Below are 25,950 nucleotides of genomic sequence, written 5' to 3'. Positions count from 1 at the left end.
TATACAAGTATTTATACACTTTTCAAGTAATATATTTAGCATGATTCAACCAACTAAAATCAACATGATTCCTCTAAGATTATGCCAACTAAAACCAGAATTTTCCTATTTATAGAATTTGACAATTTCAAAAATCTGATTTGATCAACCACTAATTCTGCATTTTTTCTAATTTGGCCCATTTTCTTGCATTTTGTTCTGATTTATTCCATTTTGCTTGATTTTGAATTTTTGCACTCCAATTTCATCCTTGATGAGATTTAAGAAGAAATCATAAGTTCAGTAGTATTCTATTAAAAAATTAGCCAAAAATAGATACATTAAAATCACAAAATTAACTTGCTATCACCTTGCCATATCAGCGAGACCTATCCTTACTTCTCATCTTTCCTTCCTTTCATACACTAATAACTCTTGAAAGAAGTTATATTTTAGGACTCTAAATGGAACTAATTGTTTGTATTTAAGTAAATACATCTTCATTTTTAGGATAATTTTAGAACATTGCATAATAAAGCTTGGATTGCGCTATAATGATCACCATTTATTACTTTTATTACTAGGGGAAGGAAAAGTTATGGCTGTGGTTAGACATAGGTACAGGTAGAAGAAGAGGATGAAGAGGATGCAAAATAAAAATAAAGGAAGTGAAACATTACCGTGGCAAATGGTGAGATTGATTATTAACATAATTGCCATGGCAATTTCAGGAAGATGACTTAGCACTCTATCCACGTCACCCTCAGCCAGCTGGACGTATACCAAAAAAATACCCAAAAAAGAAGAGAAAAAGAAGAAGAAAAAAGAAAAGAATTTGTGTGAGAAGAAAATTGGTGACAATGGTTTTTTCTCTCTATTGGAGAATTCTAGAGAAAGACAGGGTGTAGCTTAAGAGAGCATAATACAGACGTGAAGAAGGGGGAGAGATAGTTATCCCAGATTCACGTACAATCTGAAGATCAAAGAGAAGCTAGAGTGTGGTGAGAATTCCTACATTTCTGTCTTTATTTTCCTGATTTTTGTGATTCGAACTTATTTGAGAATGTTCATGGATGATTTTATTTTGATGTTAAGTTTTCCACCATGATCTAAATCTTTTTTGGGTTGGAGTTATTTGGGTGAATGTTTTATCATCTTTAATGCCCTTGATTTGAGATTGTCTATGTCACTGTTTTATTCAATTTATGCTTATTTTAAATACATGCATGCAAGCTCTAGACATAGTTGATTGTGTGTTGTGTTCTTAGATGTATTTTTAATTTTGAAAAGGTTAAATATACTAGATCTTAAATCTTTTGATACAAGCGAATACTCAATAAAATATTTGTAGCACTCTAGACATAGATGTTGCAAGTTGTACAGAGAAGAACATTCATTGTAGTTATTAATCCAGAGTTCTATAGATATACAGTAACTTAGATTTCTAGCTTAAGATTTAGCTATCAAAAGAGGCAGGTTACAGTAGTGACTCTCTGAGCAGTTGATTAGATAATATTTTTCCATGGCATTATTTTAATATGAACATTTCACCTGAATAATTCCAGCCCGATTAATTCAACAATAGAAATACTCTTGCGTTCTATGTAATATGCCACAACATTTTATTTGTCATATCAATTCTTTGTTTTTAGCATTTGATTTCATTAATTCATTATACAAACATCTTATTTAACTTGAGAGTATTTCCTACTATTCAGTATAGTCAATAGGATTATAATAACTTACTCAATTTCTTACCAATTTTCAATCCCTGTGGAGACAATACTTACTTATCACTCTATTACTTGAATGACGTGTACACTTGCACAAGTGCATTAGTTATTTACACGCAACAAGTTTTTGGCACCCTTACCGGAGATCGACAATATTGGTGAAAAGTTGATTTGTTATTATTCGTGTTATTTTTGTTAGAGCAGTTAATTAGTATTTTATTTTATTTTTCAGGTTTGTATTAGTGTATGAGAAGAAACATTCAAAGTATACAAAACATTGTTTTGATCTTGAAATTGAAAGGACAGTAAGGCGAAGAAGAAAATAGTTAAGAGAAATGGAGAGAATTAAAAATGATCCAATTAGAGAAGATCCAGTACTTCAGAATGAAAGGAATGCTGATATTCCTCGAATCATAGATGACAAAGACAGACCTATCAGAGAACATGTAGTGCCTATTTGGATGATCTAAATCCAGGAATTGTTAGGTCACATATTCAAGCTCAACACTTTAAATTAAAACCATTAATGTTTCAGATGCTACAAAGGGTAGGGCAGTTTAGTAGTTTACCTATTGAAGAGCCAAGATTGCACTTGAGACTTTTTCTTGAAGTCTGTGACTCATTTAGGTAGCAGGGTGTCCCTGAAGATGCCCTTAGATTAAAATTGTTCCCTTATTCAGTGAGAGATCATGCCAGATCATGGTTGAATGCGTTACCATCTGGTACGGTGGTATCTTGGAATGAACTGTGTCAGAGATTTCTGCTTAGGTACAATCCTCCCAACATGAATGCCAAGTTTAGGAACGACATTACATCGTTTAGGCAATCAGAAGATGAAACATTATATGAAGCATAGAAGCGTTTCAAGGAACTAATTAGAAAATGCTCAATGCATGGTTTTTAGCATTGGACACAAATAGAAATGTTCTACAACAGATTAAATGCTCATACACGAATGGTGGTGGATGCATTTGCTAATGGGACTTTACTTGACAAATCCTACAATAAAGCATACGAAATTCTGAAAAGAATAGAAAATAATGATTATTAGTACCCCACTACCAAAGTTGGTAGTGATAGAAGAGTTGTTGGAGGAATGGAACTTGATGCGATTACATCTTTAACAGCCCAGGTATCATTTTTAACATATATGATTAAAACTTTGAAAATACCCTCTGCAGTGTAGGAGATGAAGGTTGCAGAACTAGCATGCACATACTGTGGAGAAGATTTTTTTTTTATGAATGCCTATCCAATCCAGCCTCTGCGTATTACATGGGAAATTTTTATCATAGCAAAAACAATATCTACTCCAACAAATACAATCCAGGGTGGAAATAACATCCAAATTTCAGCTGGAGTAATCAAGGAATGGGAAATGCCAGTAATATTAATCGACAGAATATGGCTGGTGTACCACCTGGACACAGTCAACTAATACCTCGGCAAAATGTACAACAAATTTCATCATCTTTAACATCAACTATGGAAGCTCTATTAAAGGAGTATATGGCTAAGAATTATGCGATTATTTAGAGACAGACAGCTTCCTTAAGAGCTCTGGAGAATCAAGTGGAACAAATTTCCACTGCATTAAATTCTAGACAACAATTAGCATTGCCAAGTGACACAGAAAGTTCTCGATCTCAAGGAAAGGAACAAAGTAAGGCCATAACACTCCGGAGTGGCACTTAGCTGCAGAAGTTGTGAATGATGACTTTACTGAGAAGGAAAGTTCAAAAGTCCTTGAAAGTACAACTTTCAAATCAGTAGTGGAACAAACTACAAAAGATGGGAGTAAACAAAAGCATACATAAGCAAATTCATCTTGTAAAGCCAATACAAATGCTATGGCAAAGCAACCTCAACAAGTGGAAGGAAGGTTATCGCCACCTTTTCCCTAGCATTTCCAAAATTCGAAGTAAGATGCTCAATTCAAGAAATTTCTAGAGGTCTTGAAGCAATTACAGATCAATATACCTTTGGTGGAAGCATTAGAGCAAATGCCTAACTATGTGAAATTCATGAAAGATATCCTATCCAATAAGAGAAGGTTAGGGGAGTTCGAAACTATTGCACTTATTGAAGGATGCACAATAATGCTGAAGAACAAACTGCCACCAAAGTTAAAAGATCCAGGAAGTTTCACTATACCCTGCTCGATTGGAAACTATTATGTAGGCAAAGCATTATGAGATTTAGGTGCAAGTATCAATCTAATGCCTATGTTTTTTTCCAAGAAACTTGGGATAGGAGAGGAAAGACCTACACAATCACAGTACAACTAGCTGATAGATCATACGTCCATCCAGAAGGTAAAATTGAAGATGTACTGGTAAGAGTTGACAAGTTCATTTTTCTAGCAGATTTTATTATTCTGGAATGTGAAACAGATAAAGAGGTACCCATAATACTTGGACGACCTTTCTTAGCAACTGGTAGAACATTGATTAATGTACAGAAAGGTGAATTAACCATGAGAATTAATTATCAGTAGTTGACATTTAATATGTTTGATGCTTTAAAGTGTGCAGACCCAGATGAATAATGCCATGTTGAATTTGTTGACATTGTAATTCAAGAAGAATTTGCAGGACATATGTACAACAATTCTGATGCAGACTCTATTGAATTAAATGAAACATAATTGACTGAAGAATCTAGAGAACTGATAGAAATTTAGCAATCTGGAAATGGATTCAGGAGAAGCTTTGAATTATTAGACTTATTAGATCAATCTTTCAACCCTCCTCAATTGTCAATAGAAGATCCACCTGTGCTGGATTTGAAGCCATTACCAGTGCATTTGAAGTATGCTTATTTGAGAAATAATGATACACTACCTGTAGTTATCTCTGGTGAGCTTATAACAGACCAAGAGATGCAATTACTAGAAGTCTTACAAAAATCCAAGAAAGCTTTAGGATGGTTAATTGCCGATATCAAAGGAATTAGCCCAGCAATCTGCATGCACAAAATAATCTTGAAGATTACCATGGCAAATCTATTGAGCAGCAAATGAGACTGAATCCTATCATGAAGGAAGTAGTTAAAAAGGAGATTATCAAATGGTTGGATGCTAGAATTATATACCCAATTTCTGATAGCTCTTGTATGAGCCTTGTTCATTGTGTACCCAAGAAAGGAGGGGTCACCATAGTTAAAAATGATAACAACGACCTCATTCCCACACATACTGTCACAGGTTGGAGAGTTCGTATGGATTATTGAATGCTCAAAAAAGCAAGGAAAAAGGAACATTTCCTTATGCCTTTTATAGACCAAATGTTGGACAGATTAGTAGGGAAAGCCTTCTACTGTTGTTTAGATGGCTACTCAGGGTATAACCAAATTGCCATATCTCCTACTGATCAAGAAAAGACTACATTCACATATCCTTATAGAACATTTACTTTTAGAAGAATGCCATTTGGGTTATGTAACTTCCTTGCAACATTCCAGCGTTGCATGGGAGAAATTCCTTGAAGTATTCATGGATGTTTATTTAGTGTTTGGCTACACTTTTGAAGACTATTTGAAAATTTTGGAGTTAGTACTTTGCCGATGTCAAGAAACAAATCTTGTGTTGAATTGGGAAAAATGCCACTTCATGGTTTGTGAGGCATTATTTTGGGGTACAAGATTTCATAACAAGGAATTACCATCGACAAAGCAAAAATAGAAGTCACTGAAAAGTTACCACCACCAAATTAGTGAAAGGAATCAAAAGCTTCCTTGGTCATGCTGGATTTTACCGTCGCTTTATCAAGGATTTTTCTAAGATATCCAAACCTCTATGTCAATTTTTGGAACAAGACAGACCATTTCATTTTGAAGAGTTATGCTCAAAAGCGTTCAAAGAGTTAAAGGAGCAATTAATTACATCACCTATAGTCACTGCACCAGACTGGACTTTACCATTCGAATTGATGTGTGATGCAAGTGACTGAGCAGTTTTAGGCCAAAGAAAACCAAGATGTTTCATGTTATATATTATGCAAGTCGTACATTGACAGATTCACAGCTCAATTATACCACCATGGAGAAAGAATTGTTAGCGGTGGTATTCGCCCTTGAAAAATTTAGAGCTTATTTAGTGGGCACCAAAGTCACAGTTTATACAAACCATTCTGCCATTAAATACTTGATGAGAATAAAAGAGGCCAAGCCTAGACTCATTAGATGGATATTGTTACTGTAGGAATTTGATTTGGAGATCGAAGATAGGAAAGACACTAAAAATCAAGCGGCTGATCACTTGTCTCGATTAGAAGCAGGGAATAATTATGGTGATAGTCAAATGATTAAAGACAAATTCTTTAAAAAGCAGTTATTGTTGGCTATGGCATTGCCATGGTTTGTTGATATTGTTAACTTTCTAGTCAGTGGGTTGCTACCACCTGCACTCAATCATTAAGGACAAAGGAAATTCCTTCATGATGTCAAGCAATATTACTGGGATGAGCCATTTCTATTCAAGTAGTGTGCAGATCAAGTAATTCAGAGATGTATTCTGGATGACGAAATTCAAAATATCCTGCATCACTGTCTTCTGCACCTTATTGCAGACATTTTGGAAGCATGAGAACTGCTGCAAAGGTTCCCCAATCTAGTTTTTATTGGCCCACCATGTTTAAAGATGCTCATGAGTTTTGTCAAATTTGTGATCACTGTCAAAGAACTAGTAACTTATCAATGAGACACGAAATGCCGCTGCAAAATATTTTAGAGGTGGAATTATTTGATGTATGAGGAATTGATTTTATGGGTCTATTTCCACCATCCTGGGGTAATATCTACATTCTTGTCGCTATGGATTATGTCTTCAAATGGGTTGAAGCTGTGACTTTACCTGCAAATGATGCCAAATCAGTTCTGAGATTCCTGCATACAAATATTTTTACTAGGTTTGGTACCTCTCGTACCTTAATTAGTGATGAAGGTTCACATTTTAACTGCAGATTAGTTGCCAACACTCTAAACAGATATGAGGTTAAACATAAAATCGCCACAGCATACCACCTACAGACAAATGGACAAGCTAAAATTTCCATAGAGGAATCAAGCAAATTCTGGAGAAAGTTGTTAATCCCAATCGCAAGGATTGGTCAGCAAGGTTGGATGAAGCCTTGTGGGCTTACCGCACAACTTTCAAGACATCGTTAGGAATGTTACCTTTCAAGCTTGTGTAATACCTCTAACCCGTCTCCATCGCCAAATTAGGGTTATGGAGTATTACCATGCAAACCTGATCAATTAATATCAAAACATTTCAATAATGTCATTTAACAACAATCATTTAAAACTCACCAATACCCTAGCATACATGTATGTTTGGGCCTTAAATCAGGCTTTCGAGGCCCTAAAATCAAATTAGAACCAATTCGGGACTAATTCGAAACAAATCAGAAAGTTTGGGAAAAAATTGCAAAATTTGAAAACAGGGGTCACACGGCTGTGTGACATAGCCCAGGCTGTGTAACAATCGAACAAAGGGACACACGGCCCTGCCACAGCTCGTGTCTCAAATCGTGTAACTCACTGAGTTGTTACACACGGCCATGTCATAGGCTGTGTAACACACTGACTTGATTCACCAAAGTTAACAAATGACACACGACCGTGTAGCCAGGTTGTGTGTGTCACATGGCCATGTGATAGCTTGTGTGACAGCCCGTGTCCTAGGCTGTGTGCTCCATAAATTGACCCTAAAAACAAGCCATTTCGAGACCAAAACATACCTAACCAATCATTTAACTTGTGCATACATTTAAAAGACCTAAACACCTTTCAAACACTTAAAAACATACCATTACAAACATCTTATCTCATCTAACCAATATGCCATTCAAAGGCACCATAATTGTAGCAAAACATCATTAACTAAAATAAAGCAATATGGCCACAATTCAAGCACAAAATCTAGTCACTTTATCTCCTTAATGACATCAATTATAACCATTCACTTTTAATCACAAACTTACCAAAAGTACCATATATTATAAGTACCTAAAGAAACCAAAGAACATAAATTTGCCAAAGCACTAAAAGTTCCATCAAACAAGATATCTACCTAAAAGTTCCATCAAACAAGATATCTACTCCAAAAGTATATTCATACCAAAATGATCAGTAACACATTCAAGACCTACCATTATAAAAGGTCTTATACATGCCATTTATAACCTTAGACAAAATAACTCAAAATCTACCAAAATGGTTGTTGGATAGTGTGATAGATCTCTGACAAGCTTCCAACTGAACGAGCTTCCAATAATCTACGAAACAAAGAAAAGTAACTATATAAGCAACTAGCGCTTAGTAAGCTTGTATAAAGTCAAACATAACTTACCTTTCTTAAGCACAAGTTATCAAATAAACATAACATCATTACCAAGACCATATGCTTAGTAAAGTCCTATATAAGCACCATCAAACTCACAAGTTAGTAAGTTCATTCATGATACACATATAATCAACCGTACCATAAGTAGATTTTCATGTATACATCACTTACCACATTAACCTTTTCATAAGATCATGAATCAATATCCATTTATAAACAAACCTTGCCATTAACCTTTTCTTACCCGTTGAACCATCTAGAATTACATTGGATACTCGGGAATGCTCACACGTAGTGTGCCTTTCCATATAACCATAACCTTTCCTTTTCAATAGTGCTCACACAAGCTGTAGGTTGAAATGTTAGCTACACGATGCTGCTCACACGAGCTGTGGAGAATCCGTAACAAATGTAGGACCTCGGCCAGCAGTAGGACATTCAAGACTAACACTCAAAACATGAAATCCCTAGTGACTTGTCATTCGTATCCTAAGAATTCTTAAGGTTCAAACAGGATTATTTATCAGTCAATTGCTCAAAGCATAGATATATGTATATTCAAGTTCATTTATAACTAACACGATATAGCAGATAATCAACTTAACTATAATTAATACGATTATAATTTATATGAACTTACTTCGATAAATATGGTTGCAATAACCTAATTGAAGTTTAGTCCAAAGCTTTAGCTTTTCCCTAATTTAACTCTGATTGTTGTTTATCTTGATCTAAATAGATAATTACATTTAATTAAATACTTCAATTAACATCAAACATTCAATTCAATCCATATTATCATAAAATTATGAATTTACCCCTTCTATTTTAACTTTTTCACAAATTGGTCCTTAAGCTCGAAACTAGTAAAAATACCATTTTTACCCTCCATACACGCTAGGTGAATTTCTTAGGGACCCATACCAGCCCAATTAAATCATCATTTATTCATGTTACCATAAGATTTTACTATTTTCATAAATAAGTCCATAAACCCTAAATTTATCAAAACCACTTAGCAAAACAAGTTTGTTTAACAACTAAGATTGATAATCTATCAAATAACATCAAAACCCATTCAGAATCTACCATGGCAAGTCCTTCAACCTTTAATGGTTTTGCAAATTAACCCCTGGGCTAGCTAGATTAAGCTAATATGAACTCAAAAACATAAAAATCACTAAAAATGAGACTTGAAAACCTACCATGCAAAAGACACAAGTGTCCGACTGCTCCAAGATCCCCTTCTAATGGTGATTTCGACATTAACAAAGTGAAATGAGAAAGATGATAGCTAATTCTCTCATGTTTAAGCATTTATTTATTAAATTACCGTTTTACCCTTAGGTTAATAACTTATAAAATAACAAAATCCTGCCCATAATTGTCCACTAACTTTAAAAATGGTAAAATTACTATCTAGATCCACTAGTTTACCTTTCAAAAGCCATTTAGCCCTTTTAACTAATAGAAACCCACTTTTGCAACCTTTTATGATTTAGTCATTTTTACTTAATTAACCATTTAAACTTTAAAATTTCTTAACGTAACTTTAATACGACCCTAATATAATCTCATAGAATTTAAATAAATAATAAAATATTTATTCTATAGTCAGAATCGTGGTTCCGGAACCATTATTTTTGGCACCACTAAAAACGAGTTGTTATAGCTTGTCTATTGTAAACCATGTCATTTGCCAGTTGAGCTAGAACATAAAGCATTTTGGGCAATCAAGAAACTAAACATGGCCTGGGTTGCTACTGCAAATCATCGCTTATTGGAGCTTAATGAGATGGATGAATTTTGAGCTCAAGCTTATGAGAATGCTAGACTGTACAAAGAAAAGACAAAGCGATGGCATGATAAGAAAATTTTGCCAAGGTAATTTGTACCTGGACAACAAGTCTTGCTCTTGAATCCCAGACTTAAAATATTTCTTGGAAAATTAAAGTCGAGATGGTCTAGACCATTCGAAGTCAAATATATATACCCTGATGGAGCTATCGACGCTAAAGATGAAAAAACACTTTCAAAGTCAATGGTCAACACCTAAAACATGAATTTGGAGCCCCTATAATGCATGAAAAAGTTTTATTTATGTTCGAAATACTTAATATTGTTCTCTTGCAAAACTTTTCTTCGTTTATTTTATTTTTACTTTTTCTTATTTGTTACCCAATAAATTTATTTAACTATTTATTTTCTCTTGTTACAGGTTTTTTTTTGGGTCAGACTACATACAAATTGAATCCATTAGCCCAATTCTTTTAATTTTCACAAATTTGCGCTAAATACATTTTCTTTTCCAACTAAATGCCAATTATTTTGCCTTGTCAGACCATGATTAAGGCCAATCTTATTGCTCACGTCATAATTTCTTTTGTCCCAAGTTTTAACCTAGCCGATTCAGTTTCGTCCCACATTTTCATCCAGTTTTGTTTTCTACTTTTAATCTCTGTTTCATTCATAACCATAATAAAATCTAGCCTTCTTCATTTTCAAGCTGTCTATATTTTCTTCAATGGCTTCTCAAACAGCTTCTACTTCTACTTAGACCTCTGCCTCTCCACGCACCTTCTTTAGTAAACTTGCTGAAGATAAATACCATAAAAATATTTCCAAAAGACCATTTTGCATAGAAAAAAGGGTTCCTTTTTTTCAGGATGCTCCCTTCATGGGGTATATAGAGGCCATCTGATTAGTTGTTGAAAAGCATAGATGAGGAATCTTCTGTCTCCATCCTGACGATGTCTTCCTAAAGGTAGTGAAAGAGTTTTATTCCCACATTACTTCTCTTGAAAATGCATTTATATATGTACGTGGCGCATCAGTTCTATTTGATGAGGACTTCATCAATGCCCAATATGGATTATTTGAAGGTCCTGACGAGCATGCTGACTTTGTGAAGACAATGTCCCTAGAGCATTTAACCTAGGTTCTCAATGATGTTTGTGTGGAAGGTACACAATGATCAATTTCTTGAAATGACTGTTATACCGTCGACAAAGTCTTGTTGAAGCCTCAATGCAAGATTTGGTACCATTTTTTGAAAACCCGTCTCATTCCTTTTACATATAATGTTACAATCTCAAAGGATAGATTATTGCTTCTCCACTCCATAATGGTAGGCCGAAAGATTAATGTTGGAAACATTATCTTTCGTGAGATTCATCGTTGTGCCCAAAAGAATGTTGGGCCAAGCAAATCAAACCAATATTTGATCAAAGACAAGATTCGAGGATGAATTTCAAGGAAAGGGGGAATGATACATGCATGGATGGAGTGAAATTTCTTAAATTCCATTCACCGAAGCTATCAATCTTCAAGTTTAAGAAATTAGCAGAATCACAATAACTTTTTGGATGGGATCTAGACATTTTTGGGTTGAGATGTCTACATGGCATTCAAATATCTATCTCTTAGCTTCGAAACTGACTTTGAATCACTCGATTTTGAGTTTAGGATTTCAACTTATGATCATTTTAGTGAAGATTGCGCGAGTAGAATTCCTGGACAAGAATTACGAGTTTCGAGCTTTTAATTCGAGTTTAAATCATATTGGGTTCGGGTTTTAGACTTAATTTTTATTATATATGAGCCAAATATTGTATTTATCAACTTTTATTATTTTGTTCTTTTATTATCCCGAATTTTTTATACTTATTAAGTATTTTAAGTTATTTAGGAGTTTTATGTCAACAAGAAAGTTTAGTTTAAAACTACTTCTTGTTTAGGTTAATTAGAGTTCTAGTATACTTAAGAGTTTTATTTAGATTTATTTAGTTAGCCTATAAAGGCATTTTCATTGTACACAATTCATTCAATTGATTATTATTCAAACTCTCTTTGAGTTTTTTTTTCAAGAATTGTTCTTGAGTTTCTTTTAGAAGAGTTTTAACAATCTTTTTAGATTGTAGGGATCATCTTCAAACTTTTTCTTGTCAAGGTTTCTATCTTGGAGGGGAAATTAGAGCCGCTTGAAGGGGATTGTGAATTCTTCGTGTTTCCAAGGCATCTTAAGAGTTTTATATATCATGTTCTATGTTTTTTGTCTATCTTCTTTATTTCCTTCTTTATTGTTCTATTATTTTATTTTACTTATCTGAGTTTATTTATTTCAATTGTTTTTCTTCAATTTTTTTATCTGACTTGGATTCGTTTGTGTTTTAGGTTATTTCAGAATCTAAGTTTCTTTCCGAACGTCTACAGCCCTAAGTCTTGAACAAACTTTACGATCCACTTCCGCATTCATCCACATGATTCCTTTATTAGTAAACCAAATTATAAGAAATAATTTCACAAATAATTATTAAAATAATAGTCCATGGCAATAGCGCCAAAAGCTTGATTCGCAATGGAATGTGCAAGTTTACACAGTCATCATCATGTAATAAGTGAATAAAAAGAGTATTGTCTCCACAGGGACTGTATTGATAATCAGCAATTGTGAAATTAATATTTAACAAGTTGGTTATAAAAATAAAATAATTGAGAGTGATGGATATTTAAATTAAATTAACAACTAATATGCAATGAAATAAACTAAATGCAATGAAATGGTTTAGCAGCAATTCACAAGTTTTAACAATAATAACATGAATAAGCTAGAACAATTACAACTCTTAACTCAATTCATTCATCATCATGCTTAACCAAAGTTCCGAAAAAATTTTATGGCAACTTGATCATTTATGATCTTGGAATCTAAATCATAGCTCTTTCGAGATATTAGATTTGTCCCTTAGAAAAGTGTGCATATTTCTATGTCACTGTTTAATTAAGGATTTCTTAGAATTTATACAAAGTAACAGGGACGAGTTAGGTTTGAAACAATTTAATTACATAAATTTAAAGTTATGCAAGGTAATAGTCTTCTTTCGGAAATATTACGAACCTTTTATTTATTCTTGACTGGATATAAACTAAGTATGCATCTTCCAATTATTACGTCCATTAATCACCATCTGGGCCGGATTAAGAATTTAATTAAAATGCAGTCAAACATATCTTGATGCATGAACAACAAGAATGATTTTAATTGGAAGCATAAACAATTGAGGCATGGAACAATATAAACATGAATTAAACGAACCGAATCAAGGAATTGTTACCATTCTAGCTTAAACAATTTAAGTCATTATCATTTGAAAAAGCAATCAAATCATTTGCAACCATGTTTATAAACTAAGAACAATTAAAAGAGAAAGGAAGAAGAAACTCTGAGATGAATTTTGTGATTTCTTGAGAACTATCTGTGGTAACTTCCTCTAATTTCTGTCGTTGCTCAGAAGCAAATTACTCCTCAAGGTGGCCGACCAAGGGAGCTTTTCTCTCAAGAATTGCTTGCTAAGGGAACTCTCAAAGAGAGGATGGGATGAAAGGCTAGGCGTGGGAGAGAAGAGAATGAATGATCGATAAGATGATGGATTATGGAATGAGTTGAAAGGTGAATGAGGGTGGTATTTATACATGAGGTAAGGCGTGAGAGTTTGCTAAAAATAGCATGAACATCCCTAAGAAATCTCCCATGCATGGCCGGCCATATTTCATGGTGAGAAGGGTTGATTTTTTAATGATTAAATCTTGATTTTTGCTTGATTTGTGGCATGGGTTGGACGGCAACTATAGGGTTTGACTGGGGTTGATTTATGATTTTTTTTACACATGTAAGGACCCTTAACTAATTATTCCAAAGTTGATTGGGCTACTCTACCAAGTTATTTTTGAATTTGGGCTTTTTCCCCCTTAATAAACGGTTTGGGCTCCAATGTAGAAGGCAAACTTATTCTTTTCAGCAACCCACTTCCAAGCTGGGTTAAAATAATTTTGTTGAGTCCAATGTTTTAGCTTGTTGTCCCATGCTGATTGATATTCAGCTCACGTGCATGTGTTATCCATACTGGCTTCGAACATCGACAAATCAGTGTACTAAGCTACAACAATTATAGCACAAATTATGAAACTTTCAAAATGTAGCAACATAGAGTAGAATTATGTGAATTTAGCACTGAATTACTCAAAAATTATAATATTGCTTTAATTGTGACAAAATTCTCAATATGTACTGCTCTACAAATCTATATAATTTAGATTTATCACACAACCTTGTAACTAGACCGTGTAACAGGTTGAGACCGTGTGGCCTTGACTCACACAGTCATGTAACTCACTAAGGTCGTGTGGGTCAAAGTGTAAAATTTCAACAAATGTCACACGGTCGTGTGGCTGAGACATGTAACTAACTATGACCGTGCAACCTAATTTCCATAAAAATCCGTGGTACACGATTGTGTCCACCACCCATGTGTGACACACGATCGTGTGGCAAACCGTGCAACCCGAAACTTACCTAAAATGTGCATAGCTCAAATCTTTTATTCATGATATCACAACCACATATAAATACATACCATATCAACTTAAAATCTTGTTCAACACTTACAAATCATAACCAAAACATATCACAAAAACATCGTATTTGTGCCAAACCAATATGTCATTTTGGCACCATCACAACCAAGTTTTTTCAATAACAACTAGTCACCATGTTAACAACATAAACCTATAATATTATTTACCTACCATCACAGTCATTTTTACCTAATTTTATCAAATCACAATCAAACACTAACCATTAGGGTCTTAACCATTCAACTACCTTTTTGGCACATATGTCACAACATTACATTCAAGCATTACCTAAAATCATTCTCAAACTTGCTTCAACACCTAGAATACATCAACTAGACACACACACACACATATACACACACACACACACACACATATACCATTCATACCACTAGCATATCACATAAACTTTCAAGGTTCCCATTACATATATATACCATTATCATCACATTACAACATCAACCTTTAAAACTCAAACACATGATCCAAAATAACCTATATACATGCCACATAACTGAAATAAAAATGATTTCAAAATCTACAGAGACTGAAGCTTGATAGTGTAAGCATTAGAGTTGACCCGACAAATTTGTTTCGTAAAATGTCACTACAGAAAACAGAAAATGAAACAAAGTAAGCCTTTAATAGCTTAATAAGTTCACGGGATTAAATTTACTTATAACTTACCTTAAATCATATATATGCAATAATTAAATAACATGATACTATAACCTAACATAATAATTCAAAAATAAACAAGTGAGTTCATCGTATACAAATCCATTGAATATTTCAATATCAACAATGACATTCAAGTTATTTTGATCACAAAACATCATTATTTCATTTATTCACGTATTTGAATAACCCGAGGAACTATAGCAAAAATAACTCGGATACTTGGGTAAATATCTCAAAGAGCACCGTAGTGCAAATAATATAAACGTGCAACTAACCCTATTGACATGCCAATCGTATCCTAATCGTTTACTACGTTCAAACGGGCATTTGTACAGAATTCTTAATGTTTACGAAACAAGAGCACTTCCATGTTTATCCAAAAAACATTTCACAAGTAAATCACATTCATTAAATAACCACAAGAATCATGTTTCACAAGTATACAGATCTTTCAATTAGATCCTTTATCACCTTAATATTAAATTATAACATTTCAAAATTTCAATCTAACAATGCATACAAATATATATACATTCACAATCAATACATATAAGCATAATTCTATATCCTATGAATTTACCTAGTATGATCAGTTATCGAGTTGAGTCGCAGGAACTATTCTGCGATTTTTCTTTTCCTCATTTTTCAACCAATTATTCCAAATCTTGATCTAAATAATAATTAAGTTCAAAATATCAATTTCAAATACCTTAACATATTAAAATATAAGCATATGACCCATTAATTTCAATTTATAATATTTCTCTAAAATTTTAGATTTTATTCAATTTAGTCCCTAAAGCCAAAACCTTTATAACTTTCACAATTAAACCCCCAATTCTAAATCCGCTTACTTACACATCCTTAAACAGCTCTCAAGTATTTAAAATTTTAGAAATTTCATACTATTATTAACACCTTTTCATTTTAGTCCCTAAACTCAAAACTAGACCTGTCCATGGGTTATTGGGCCCACAAAAATTTTAGCCTGCTTACTAGGCAGGGCCGGTCCAAAGCCCAAAATATAGGCTGAGATTTTGCCTGTGCCAGTTCAGAAGAAAAATATAGGGCTGAGCCCGACCCGCCCTACTGCTTTTAATTAAAATTAAAATTATTTTTAATAAAATTAAAACTAATAGTTATTAAAATTAATTGATAGTAAAATTATCAAATTATTAATTGTTAATTGTATTAATTGTTGTAATAAAATCTAACATTTGATTAGTAAATTTATCAAATTATTAATTGTATTAATTGTATTAATTGTTGTAATAAAATCTAACATTTGATTAGTAAATTTATCAAATTATTAATTGTATTAATTGTTGTAACAAAATCTAACATTTGATTAGTAAAACAAACTTGATGTTTTATTATTATTATTTTGTAACACTAGTCAAGGAAATGAAAGTAAATAAACTTAAAATAAAAACTATTATATTTTAAAATAAAAATATATATATTTAATATTTTTCGGTAGGTTTGGCTGGGCCAAAAAATCTTGTTCGAGGTCTGCCCATTTTTAAACGAGCCTAAAATTTTGCCCAAGCCCATATTTCGGGCCTATATTTTTACCCAAACCGTCCCATATTTCAAAGTGGGTCGTCGGGTAGTAGAGCCGCCCTACCCATGGAAGGTCTACTCAAAACTAACAATAATCACTTTACGAATTAGTTCTATTTAACAACCAAGCTTATAAATCTATCAATAAACATCAAGAAATTCCAAAAATCACTAATGGTAACTTTTAAAACCTTTAACAGTCTTACGAAATAGTCCTTGGGCTAGCTAAATTAAGCTACAACGATCTCAAAAATATAAAAATTACGAAAACCGAACTTAGAATTAGCTTACATGCAAGAGGAGAAGCTTGGCCGAAGCTTCAAGGTTTTCAACAATGGTGGAACGGGAGAAAGAAAAAGAAATAAAGAAGATTATATGTTTTCTCCATGTTTTACTTATTATTATAACTTTAAAATAACACATAAATTATAGCAAATACACATTAACCGTCCACCTTTAAATAAAAATGGCTTAATTTCCATTTAAAACCTTGAAAAAATCTTAAAGCCTTTTTGTTAATAAAATTAATAACTATTAAGTTTTAGGATTTTTACGATTTAATCCTATACCTTATTTCTAACCCTTCACTAGAATTCTTGGATCAGAACTTAATATAACTCTATAATAGATTCGTAAATATTATAAAGTAATATTTACTGACTCAATTATCGAAAATCGAGATTTTGAAACTATCATTTCTGATGCCATTGGAAAACGAGTTGTTACACTGCTAGGGGCCCCGGCCCCTAAAATAGAAAATTTTTCCATTTAGGCCCTTTAAAATTTTTAAAATTTTAAATTATTAAAGTTAAAATTGCATTTTGACCCCCTAAAAATGATAAAAGTTTGATTTAATCCTTCACAAATTATAAAGATATAGGCTACTAAAATGGTGAAATTGCATTTTTACTATCATAAAAATTACAATTTAATTTTGCGCCTCTAAAAAAAATTTGGCTTCATCCTTGAAAGCTTCATAAGGTGCCATCTGAATACTCAATGGATAGCTACTATTATAAGTGAATTGAACCAATGGAAAATATATCTTCCAACTACCCTCGAACTCGATAACACGACTCTAAAGCTAACCTTCCAGAATCTACATTTAATACACATGTTCAATTCAAGTTCAAGATTATACAATTTATGGATTTCACAAGGACTTACCTGAATGACTCATTTAGACTACTCGTCTATTTGAGGATAAAAGATCGTATTAAAATTTATTGCATTTTAAGGATTTATATGAACCAATTTAGTTATTTTTTCAAAAAAGGATCAAAATGTAAATCCAATATATAATAAAGGAATCACCGTGATACTTTTATAGTTGGGTGTCTTTTAGTAGATCTTATTCTTTTTATTTGATGTCTTTTTAATTTAAAAAGTTAAACTTATTAAGTTTATTTCTTAAATAACATAAAATATCATTAAAATTAGTAAAAGTGCTTTTTTTTTTAAATTTAGGGTCTGTTTGATTGAAGGAATTGATTTTCCGGAAAATCATTTCCAATTTTTCCAGCGTTTGATTGGCGGAAAATATTTTCCATTTGGAAAATGAACTCCAAAACAAGGGAAAATGGGTTACATTTTAGGGAAAATGTCTTACCCTTTCAATTTCAGTAAGACATTTTCCGTGCTCTCCTCTCTATCGCCTCCTTCATTCCTTCCTTCATTTCGGTGAAAATTACTTCTATTTATCGATTTTCCAAGAACTTGTTTTTTAATTATTCAATACTTGTTTTTAACACAATTACAAATAATTTATTTGATATTAATTTTTTTCAATTTATAACGATTAATATTGTGGCTTAATAATTGAGTATTATTATAAATAAATCATTGCAATATATGTAAAAAATTTAAAATATAAAATTTATTAATATATATCAATATATGTAAAAATAATTTTTTCGAAAAATATTTCTAGGAAATCTGCCAACCAGCCGAAAATATTTTACACAGATTCAATCAAACACCAGAAAATATTTTCCAGTAAATTATTTTACAGAAAAGTAAAACATTTTTCCGAAATTATTTTACGAAAAATATTTTACTGGCAATCAAACAGACCCTTACTTTAAGAAAATAAGTTTCATTAACATGCAATCAAATATACATTGAAGCGCCAAAGGTACTAATACAATTGGATTGAAAACTGGACCATTGAATGAATAAATATGTGGCAAAATTTCAACTGATTTGTGGATCTACTAAATAATTATTTATATATATAAATTAAAAGTTGAATTATTCAAGCTTTTAAACAAAATATTATTTTATTGTTCAAATTATTTAACTTTTTTTTTAAAGTGTAACAAGTAAACCCAAACAAAATATAAATACAAATTCAAGTTACAAATTGAACTAAGCTAAAGCTCACGCACGTGACTTACATATATATAATTGCGCATGATATATCTCGAACTTAAGCATTCATAAATTGACTAACTAAACCAAGACCTTACCCACAATTCTTTAACTTTTTTAAATTTAAGAGCTTGATTGACTATGTAAAAGTGAAACTTGTTTTCAAATTTTCAAAATATACTTTTTATATTTTATATTATTAAATATATTTATATTTTTTTACAAATATAATTATATTTGTATTTTTATATGATTTATTTTAATATTACTTTTAATAATTATTTTACCTCAGAAAATTCCAAGTCTATTTTTAATTAAAAATCATTTATCAAAACAAAATAGTCACAAATACTATAATTTTAACATTTAAAAGGCTTGCATTTTAAGAAGTGTTCATTTTTATTTTCTAATATTAAATTAAATGATAAAATTGCCAGAAACTGATTAAGCCAAATAAAATTCCATTCTACAATAATGACGCAAAGTACAACAGAACATTTGAAGAATGAAAATCATTCCATTCTTGACTGTAGAGAATGTCGAACAACTAAAGATTTAGGAAGGACCAAAGAAAAATCAAACTCCAAAAGGCCAATTAAAATTTAAAATGAAAAGAAAAAGGCTAAGATATTCAACAGTGTTATTTCTCTTCTTGATTTGGTTTCTACTGTACATATGCAGAAAGTATAAGCATTTGAATTGGGTCTGCCATTTGGGGGATCCGAGTTTTTTTACCATCATACTTGTTCAGTTCCCTTCAAAATATTGTACTTGCAAAGGGGGCATGTTGCATTCATCTTCAGCCATTTCACAATGCATGTTGAATGAAAATGGTGGTTGCAAGGGAGAGCATGGAGGTCCACCCCATCTTCATACGAGCATAGACATATACAGCATTCCTACAATGATGACAAAAAAAAAGGACATTGATAGTAAAGTAATCGATCAAAGGAGTTGCATTCTTTCAAATATGTATTGACAAACATCAGCAGCGCCAAGGAAATCCAAAAGAAGGGCATGTGCCTGCCTTACGAGATCCCTACTCTGCCTGTCAAGTCAACCCAAATGGCACATAAGGGACCAACTGGGGCTGCAACCCCCAAAACAAGGAACCTAAGAAGCTACCGAGCAGCCTCTCTTCACTACCCCTTATCCTTACTCTGCTGTTTTATCCTCTTCCCTCCGGCACCCTCAACCTCCTCTCTCTATTTTCCAGGTGGTCAGACACCCAAACAATGGCCACCTCTACTGATCTCAACAATAAGTAAGTGGTAAAAATCCAATTCAGTTGGATGTTGAGTCATTTTTTTGTTTCCTTTTTGACAAAAGAAAACAAGATGTGATAACTCATCACATTACTACAGGAGCATGATTGTTTGCCCGGGAATAGCCTTAAAAGAACAAATGTGCAAGACAGGGAGGGAATAGGACAACAATAATGTGATGGATCAACATCATTGCAAACAAAAATAGTAGTTCCATGATAATGCCATAACTTACTGCATCCTCAGGTAAGAGTATGCGCTCATTTGCCAAATATCCACTGCTTGTTTCTACGGGAACCATTTTTCCTACCCCCACGCTAGGCTTCTCACCAATGTTTATAATCTGAAATCTGTATTTTGGAAGAATGCTAAGATCTGCTTCAGATGCACCTTCCTAATCAATAGCACAAATAATGAAAATGCCATTACACTGTGACCTATTTGTTTAAAATTTCTCAGTCAGTATAACTAGTAAGTGATTTATTCATACCTGCCCTGCAACAGCATAAAGAATTGCAATGATGCATGGCAAGCAGCAACATAAAGCAATCCCAATCAAACATGCCAAAACAACACAAAAGATTGCAAAGAACACATCAAATGCCAGAAAAACCACAGCCAACCTGCAGATATCGGAGATGGAGATCCTGAAGTCATTCTCAATTACACCATAGTACAATAGATACCTCAAACAATAGAAGACAAGCTAAATGGTAGAAACTATATCTGAAAATACGGAATGGTAAACTAACAGCTAAAGCCTTTCTACCAATTCTCTTTTGATTCATTTATGGCACAGATTGAGGAACAGGGAAATATATTCTAAATATGGAGACAATATTGAAAGCAAATCATAAGAGTGAGATAATTAATAACTCCAGTGCAATTTTTAAATAGCTCAAGAAATGAAGGCAGAAAGCTCCTGCATAAATTTCTTGTCTGCATTGGGCTGAAATGATAATGAATATGTCAAAACTGACAAATAAGTTGCTTGTCAAATAACAGACTTGGCATACCAGTACAAGCGTGGAGCCTGTTGTAGAAGGATATTGCCACCAGAAATTACCCAATAGAAGCCCACTATCCACCAGATAAATGATGCCAGGGTATTCACTGATTCACATCGTTTAGTTACACTGGCATTCACCATCAAACCAGTATGAGAATACTAATTCAATTATCTTACATCATAGTCACTAAAACAGAAAATAAATGCAAAATCTAGAGGGGATTGGGAAATACAAGAAAAAATTCACTCAAATGACAATATGGCAACAATTTTACATTATCAAAATAAATATCAATACTACTCTATGTTGTCAGTACATCAGTTGGAATGACAGTTAGACATCAACTCAGTTTGTAAAATTACCAAAAGAAGAGAGAGAAAGAAAATAATAAAACTAGGTATATTTTAGCAATTTGCGTTCCAACAATCTAGACTTGGCGCACACATCTTTTTATACCGTCATGGTAAAAAATTAATTACGTATCTTCAGCTGGAAATTCCTCGGAATTTATCCTGCTAGACTCAAAGCATGGTGATGGTCAGCGTTAAGCAGCTTCTCGAGTGCAGTTTAGTTACAGACATTCAGTTTCTCTTTCCAGAGAAGAATAAATTTCTATCATAAACTTGAATGGGAGTTCTACATTTTGGGCATTGATACCTGCCTCAAAAATCACATTCCAACATTCAATAGTTAACCCAGACGAAAACCACACACCATTTTCTCAATTCTCCATCTTGCATAAAGGGGGAAAAGGCTCCTTACTTCAATACTAGGTATTCTACCATTATGTAAAGATCAATGCTTAGTCTTTTCAATAGTTATTAGCACTTACTTTTCAGAAGCCATGGTTCTGGTTCTAGTATTCAAATACCCAAAGTGGACCAATTTGCCCCACTCAGAAATATTCCAGGAGTTTAAAATGTTCCACACGCCTCGAAACCAACTATCTTCCCGCGAACAAAAAAAAAAAAAAAAGAAAGTGGCATACTAGAAGTCTAGAACAAATGATAACACCAAAAGAAAGCCTCTCAATTCCATGAGAATAACTATAAAGATCATACTCAAACCCTCATCTAATTCATCTAAAACCAGTAGAACCCCAATTGAACTAAAACCCTCATCCAATTTAGCACGAATAAGCAAACAACGCTTTCTCCAATATTCTAACTTAAAAAGCATAAAAATAATCCATCCTCATTATTAACCTCTCAAAAGATCAAATTAAACACCAAAGAAAAGAATCCTTGTACTTAAAAGAATAAGAGCCAAATCAAAATTGAAGTCAAAGGATAGTATAACAACAGACCTTGATTGATTCGAATCTTCATCATCTTCACTATCAGTAACATCTTCTCCTCTCTCCTCACCCCTACCAGATGCTCTTCTAGCATTCCTTCTCTTGTATTCTAACCACACCAAGACAACATGCACCGAGCACTGCAAAGCATACCCACATATCCACACTCTAACAGGAGTGTTAGGCCTCTCATTCACCGTACAGATCAACATCACCACCGACACCACCACGAAAGCCGTGTTCCACAGAATATCCAAGGCCACCACAGGCTTCGAGTACCCCCAGTCCGCCCGGCGCTCCTCCAACTCGCGTGCCGCGGTCTCCCTCACAAGCATGGACGCGCCACGGCGTCCGGTGACCCGCCCCAACAAAAGAGCCAGGGCAGAAGAGCGAGCCGCGGAGGCATCAGACTGGCGCGAGCGGAGGAGGGGCGCGTGAGGATCAGACGCCGACGTAGTTGTGGCGTCGGATAAAGAAGTGGAAGACATGGCTGGGAATTCGATAGGGGGGATTTGTTAAAATCGTGGAGGGTTTTAGAAAAAGAAAATACACATCTATCTGAACTACTATTAGCAAAAGAAACACTGTCTTTTGTTTTTCTTGAAAAAGAGGAAGGAAGGAAGAAAGCGAGAGAATCAGAAAAGAAGGGAAACTGAATCTTGAAAGGAAAGTTATGGAAAATTATAGAAAGAGATGAAGGAAGAGCTTCCAGTTTAGACTTCAATTTAAAGACCTTTTCACTTTGGACTTTGAGAGCTGACTGTTAGATAGATGGTAAAATGGCTGCTTTTTGTAATTGTTCCTTCAAACTTGATACTGCTGCATCCCATATTCTATTTCTCCGTCTTTTTTTCAAAAAATAAATTTTATTTCTATATTTTAGCAAAAAACCACATCAACGTGGAACAAAATTCAATAACCAAATCAACTCATTTATGAATAATTTTAATTATTATTATTACAGAAACACGATTTTTTTAAATGAATGGAGGAAAATATTTTTATTACACACTAAATCTTAGAAATTAGAAACATTAGCTTGCATGAAAGTCAAACCTTTCAAATATGCATCGAGTCATTATCCTCGAATCCACCTAAATTTAAAATAAATATTTTTAAAATTTTTTATTTAAATTTAATTATAAAAATATATAGATATTAATATAAAATTATATATTTTACTATCTTTAATAATAAAATGGGCTGTCAAGTAGAGGTGCTCATGGGCCGGGCGGCTCGGCCTGGCCCGATGGCCAGTCCGAAATATAGGAGAGTTCGGGTAAAAATATAGGCCCAAATATGGGTTTTAGCAAAAAACGAGGCCCGTTTAGAAAACGGGCCGGGCCTCGGGCACCACTTTTTTGGCCCAAGCCCGGCCCAGCCCGAATATAATAAATATATTTTTTTTATTTTAAAATATTTTTAAAATACTTTTTTTTTATTTTTTACTTTTAAAATAAATTTTTAGTGTTTATTAAAAAAATGGGTCGGGCCGGGCCAAACTCGGGCTTAGAAATTTTTTCTCGGGCCGGACCTGGACAAAATTTCAGGCCCATATTTCGGGCCAGGTCGGGCCCTAGCCTAGGACGTGGGCCGAATTTTTTTCTGAGCCCGGCCCGGCCTAGCCCATGAGCACCTCTACTGTCAAGCTAAACTCAAGCTTTAAACCTAAATATTTTTAAAATTGAGTCACGGTTTAGTCCAACCTTATCTATGAATAAGTTTATTTTCAAAATAGCTATATAAAGATTAAATTTTTACAAAAGTGCTCAAATAAAGTCTTTTTATAAACTTCAGCTCAATTTGCAGTAAAAAAAAATAGGTGAATGATAATGTTTTTATAATGCAGACAATCCTCTCTATAATGGTTACCCACTAAAACAACTTTTCTCTATTACATTCAACTTTTTAGTAGAATCGACTTTTTATATTTTATTTTAACCTTTTATAACAACTTTTCACTTATAACAACAACTATTCTTATGAAATACATTCTTTATTGAATTAGTTCTCTATAAAAAACATAGTCTAAAATTTTAAGTAAAATTATAACTATTTCATATAAACAAGCATATTACTTATAATTTATTAAATAAAATGATCTTAATTAAAATATTATTTCAATAAAATTTTAAATTTCACATGAAAAATCTATTAATCATATTTTATTAAATGAAAATAATCTTCCATGAGTGGAATTAAAGATATCAATTCAATAAACTGTTAAGTTCCCTAATTAAAAATTTTACTATGAATTTTGAACATAATAAACTTATAAACTAATTACTTAAAATTAATAACTCATGATAATTTAATTAATTTAATTTGGTAAGTTATACAATCTTTTTAAGGTAGATAACTCGTACTAATTAATTGAATTTAGTTTTATAGACTTCATAATTCATCATGTAAAATAATGTAAAATAATGAGATGCATAAAAGCAATATTGCATACACTTAATTTACATCTGGTAATTTTATTTATTTGATTCTCACTTTGTTTCTTTCTTTAACTTAATTCCACTTTCTTTATTTGATGGAAATTTACGATATAAATTCTATAGTAAGTTTATAATAATTATCTCTATAACACAACATGTTTTTATAGGTGTATAACAATCGCCTCTCTATAATATGTAAAATTTTGGTAGATAAATGAGTCTCATTATAGAGAGTGTCAACTATAAAATACATGACAGTTAAATCAAATATTACTTGAAAATAAAAGCATAATTTGAAATTTATCATACGAAATTTTGAAAAGCTCTTATTTAAGCACTTTTGAAAAATTTTAACCCTTATTCAATTATTTGTAGAAAGTTTGTTCTTCATTTGAACACTTTCATAAAAGTTTAGTGTAAAATTATATAATTAATTTGATACTTTTTAATATGTTAAAATTATAATTAAGTTCATCTATTATTAGTATAAAAATATGTATATTAATTGCCGATTGAGTATTAGCTCAGTTAGCATTAGTATTCCTACCAGTGCATGAAGACGTGGGTTCAAGTGCGCTGAAACGCATTATCCTCCTATTTAAAGGAGAGGGAGGCGTTATGGGTAGTTCTATGCATTATATCAAAAACAAGGACTAAGAATCGTGATGTTATACTCATACAAAAGGAAGTAAATAAATATATATATGTACATTAATTACATAAAAATATTTCATTAAATAATAAAAAAATTAAACATATATTATAATCAAACTATTTATGCTGATAATATTGTTTTTATATAATAATCAACTTTAATATATATTATGTGTTTATATAAATTTTAATATATT

General features: G+C 32.6%; 1 protein-coding gene and 1 non-coding gene across 2 annotated transcripts; both read right to left on the bottom strand.

Moving 5' to 3' along the window:
• Positions 1-2,505: 2,505 nt before the first annotated feature.
• Positions 2,506-2,612, bottom strand: LOC128032689 (small nucleolar RNA R71). Its single transcript, XR_008188957.1, has one exon. It is a non-coding gene; the product is annotated as a small nucleolar RNA R71 (small nucleolar RNA).
• Positions 2,613-19,530: 16,918 nt separating this feature from the next.
• Positions 19,531-23,452, bottom strand: LOC105785629 (E3 ubiquitin protein ligase RIE1). The gene is made up of 5 exons (XM_012611750.2): positions 22,668-23,452; positions 21,368-21,487; positions 20,842-20,974; positions 20,587-20,745; positions 19,531-19,985 (listed from the first exon to the last, which is right to left on the bottom strand). Exons 1-5 carry the CDS (start codon positions 23,144-23,146, stop codon positions 19,824-19,826), a joined length of 1,053 nt encoding a protein of 350 aa, XP_012467204.1. The 5' UTR covers positions 23,147-23,452; the 3' UTR covers positions 19,531-19,823.
• Between the last annotated feature and the right edge of the window lie 2,498 nt (positions 23,453-25,950).

The sequence above is a fragment of the Gossypium raimondii genome, chromosome 1 (genome assembly GCF_025698545.1).
Source record: "Gossypium raimondii isolate GPD5lz chromosome 1, ASM2569854v1, whole genome shotgun sequence".
Classification (NCBI taxonomy): Eukaryota; Viridiplantae; Streptophyta; class Magnoliopsida; order Malvales; family Malvaceae; genus Gossypium; species Gossypium raimondii.
This window is presented reverse-complemented; position numbering and strand designations above follow the sequence as displayed.

Coding starts and splice junctions, on each gene's coding strand:
- LOC105785629 (XM_012611750.2), bottom strand. CDS start 23,146: ATGTCTTCCACTTCTTTATCCGACGCCACAACTACGTCGGCGTCTGAT. Junction 20,746..20,841: donor TTTATGCTGTTGCAGGGCAG/GTATGAATAAAT, acceptor GCTATTGATTAG/GAAGGTGCATCTGAAGCAGA. Junction 19,986..20,586: donor TACTCTTACCTGAGGATGCA/GTAAGTTATGGC, acceptor TCATCATTGTAG/GAATGCTGTATATGTCTATG.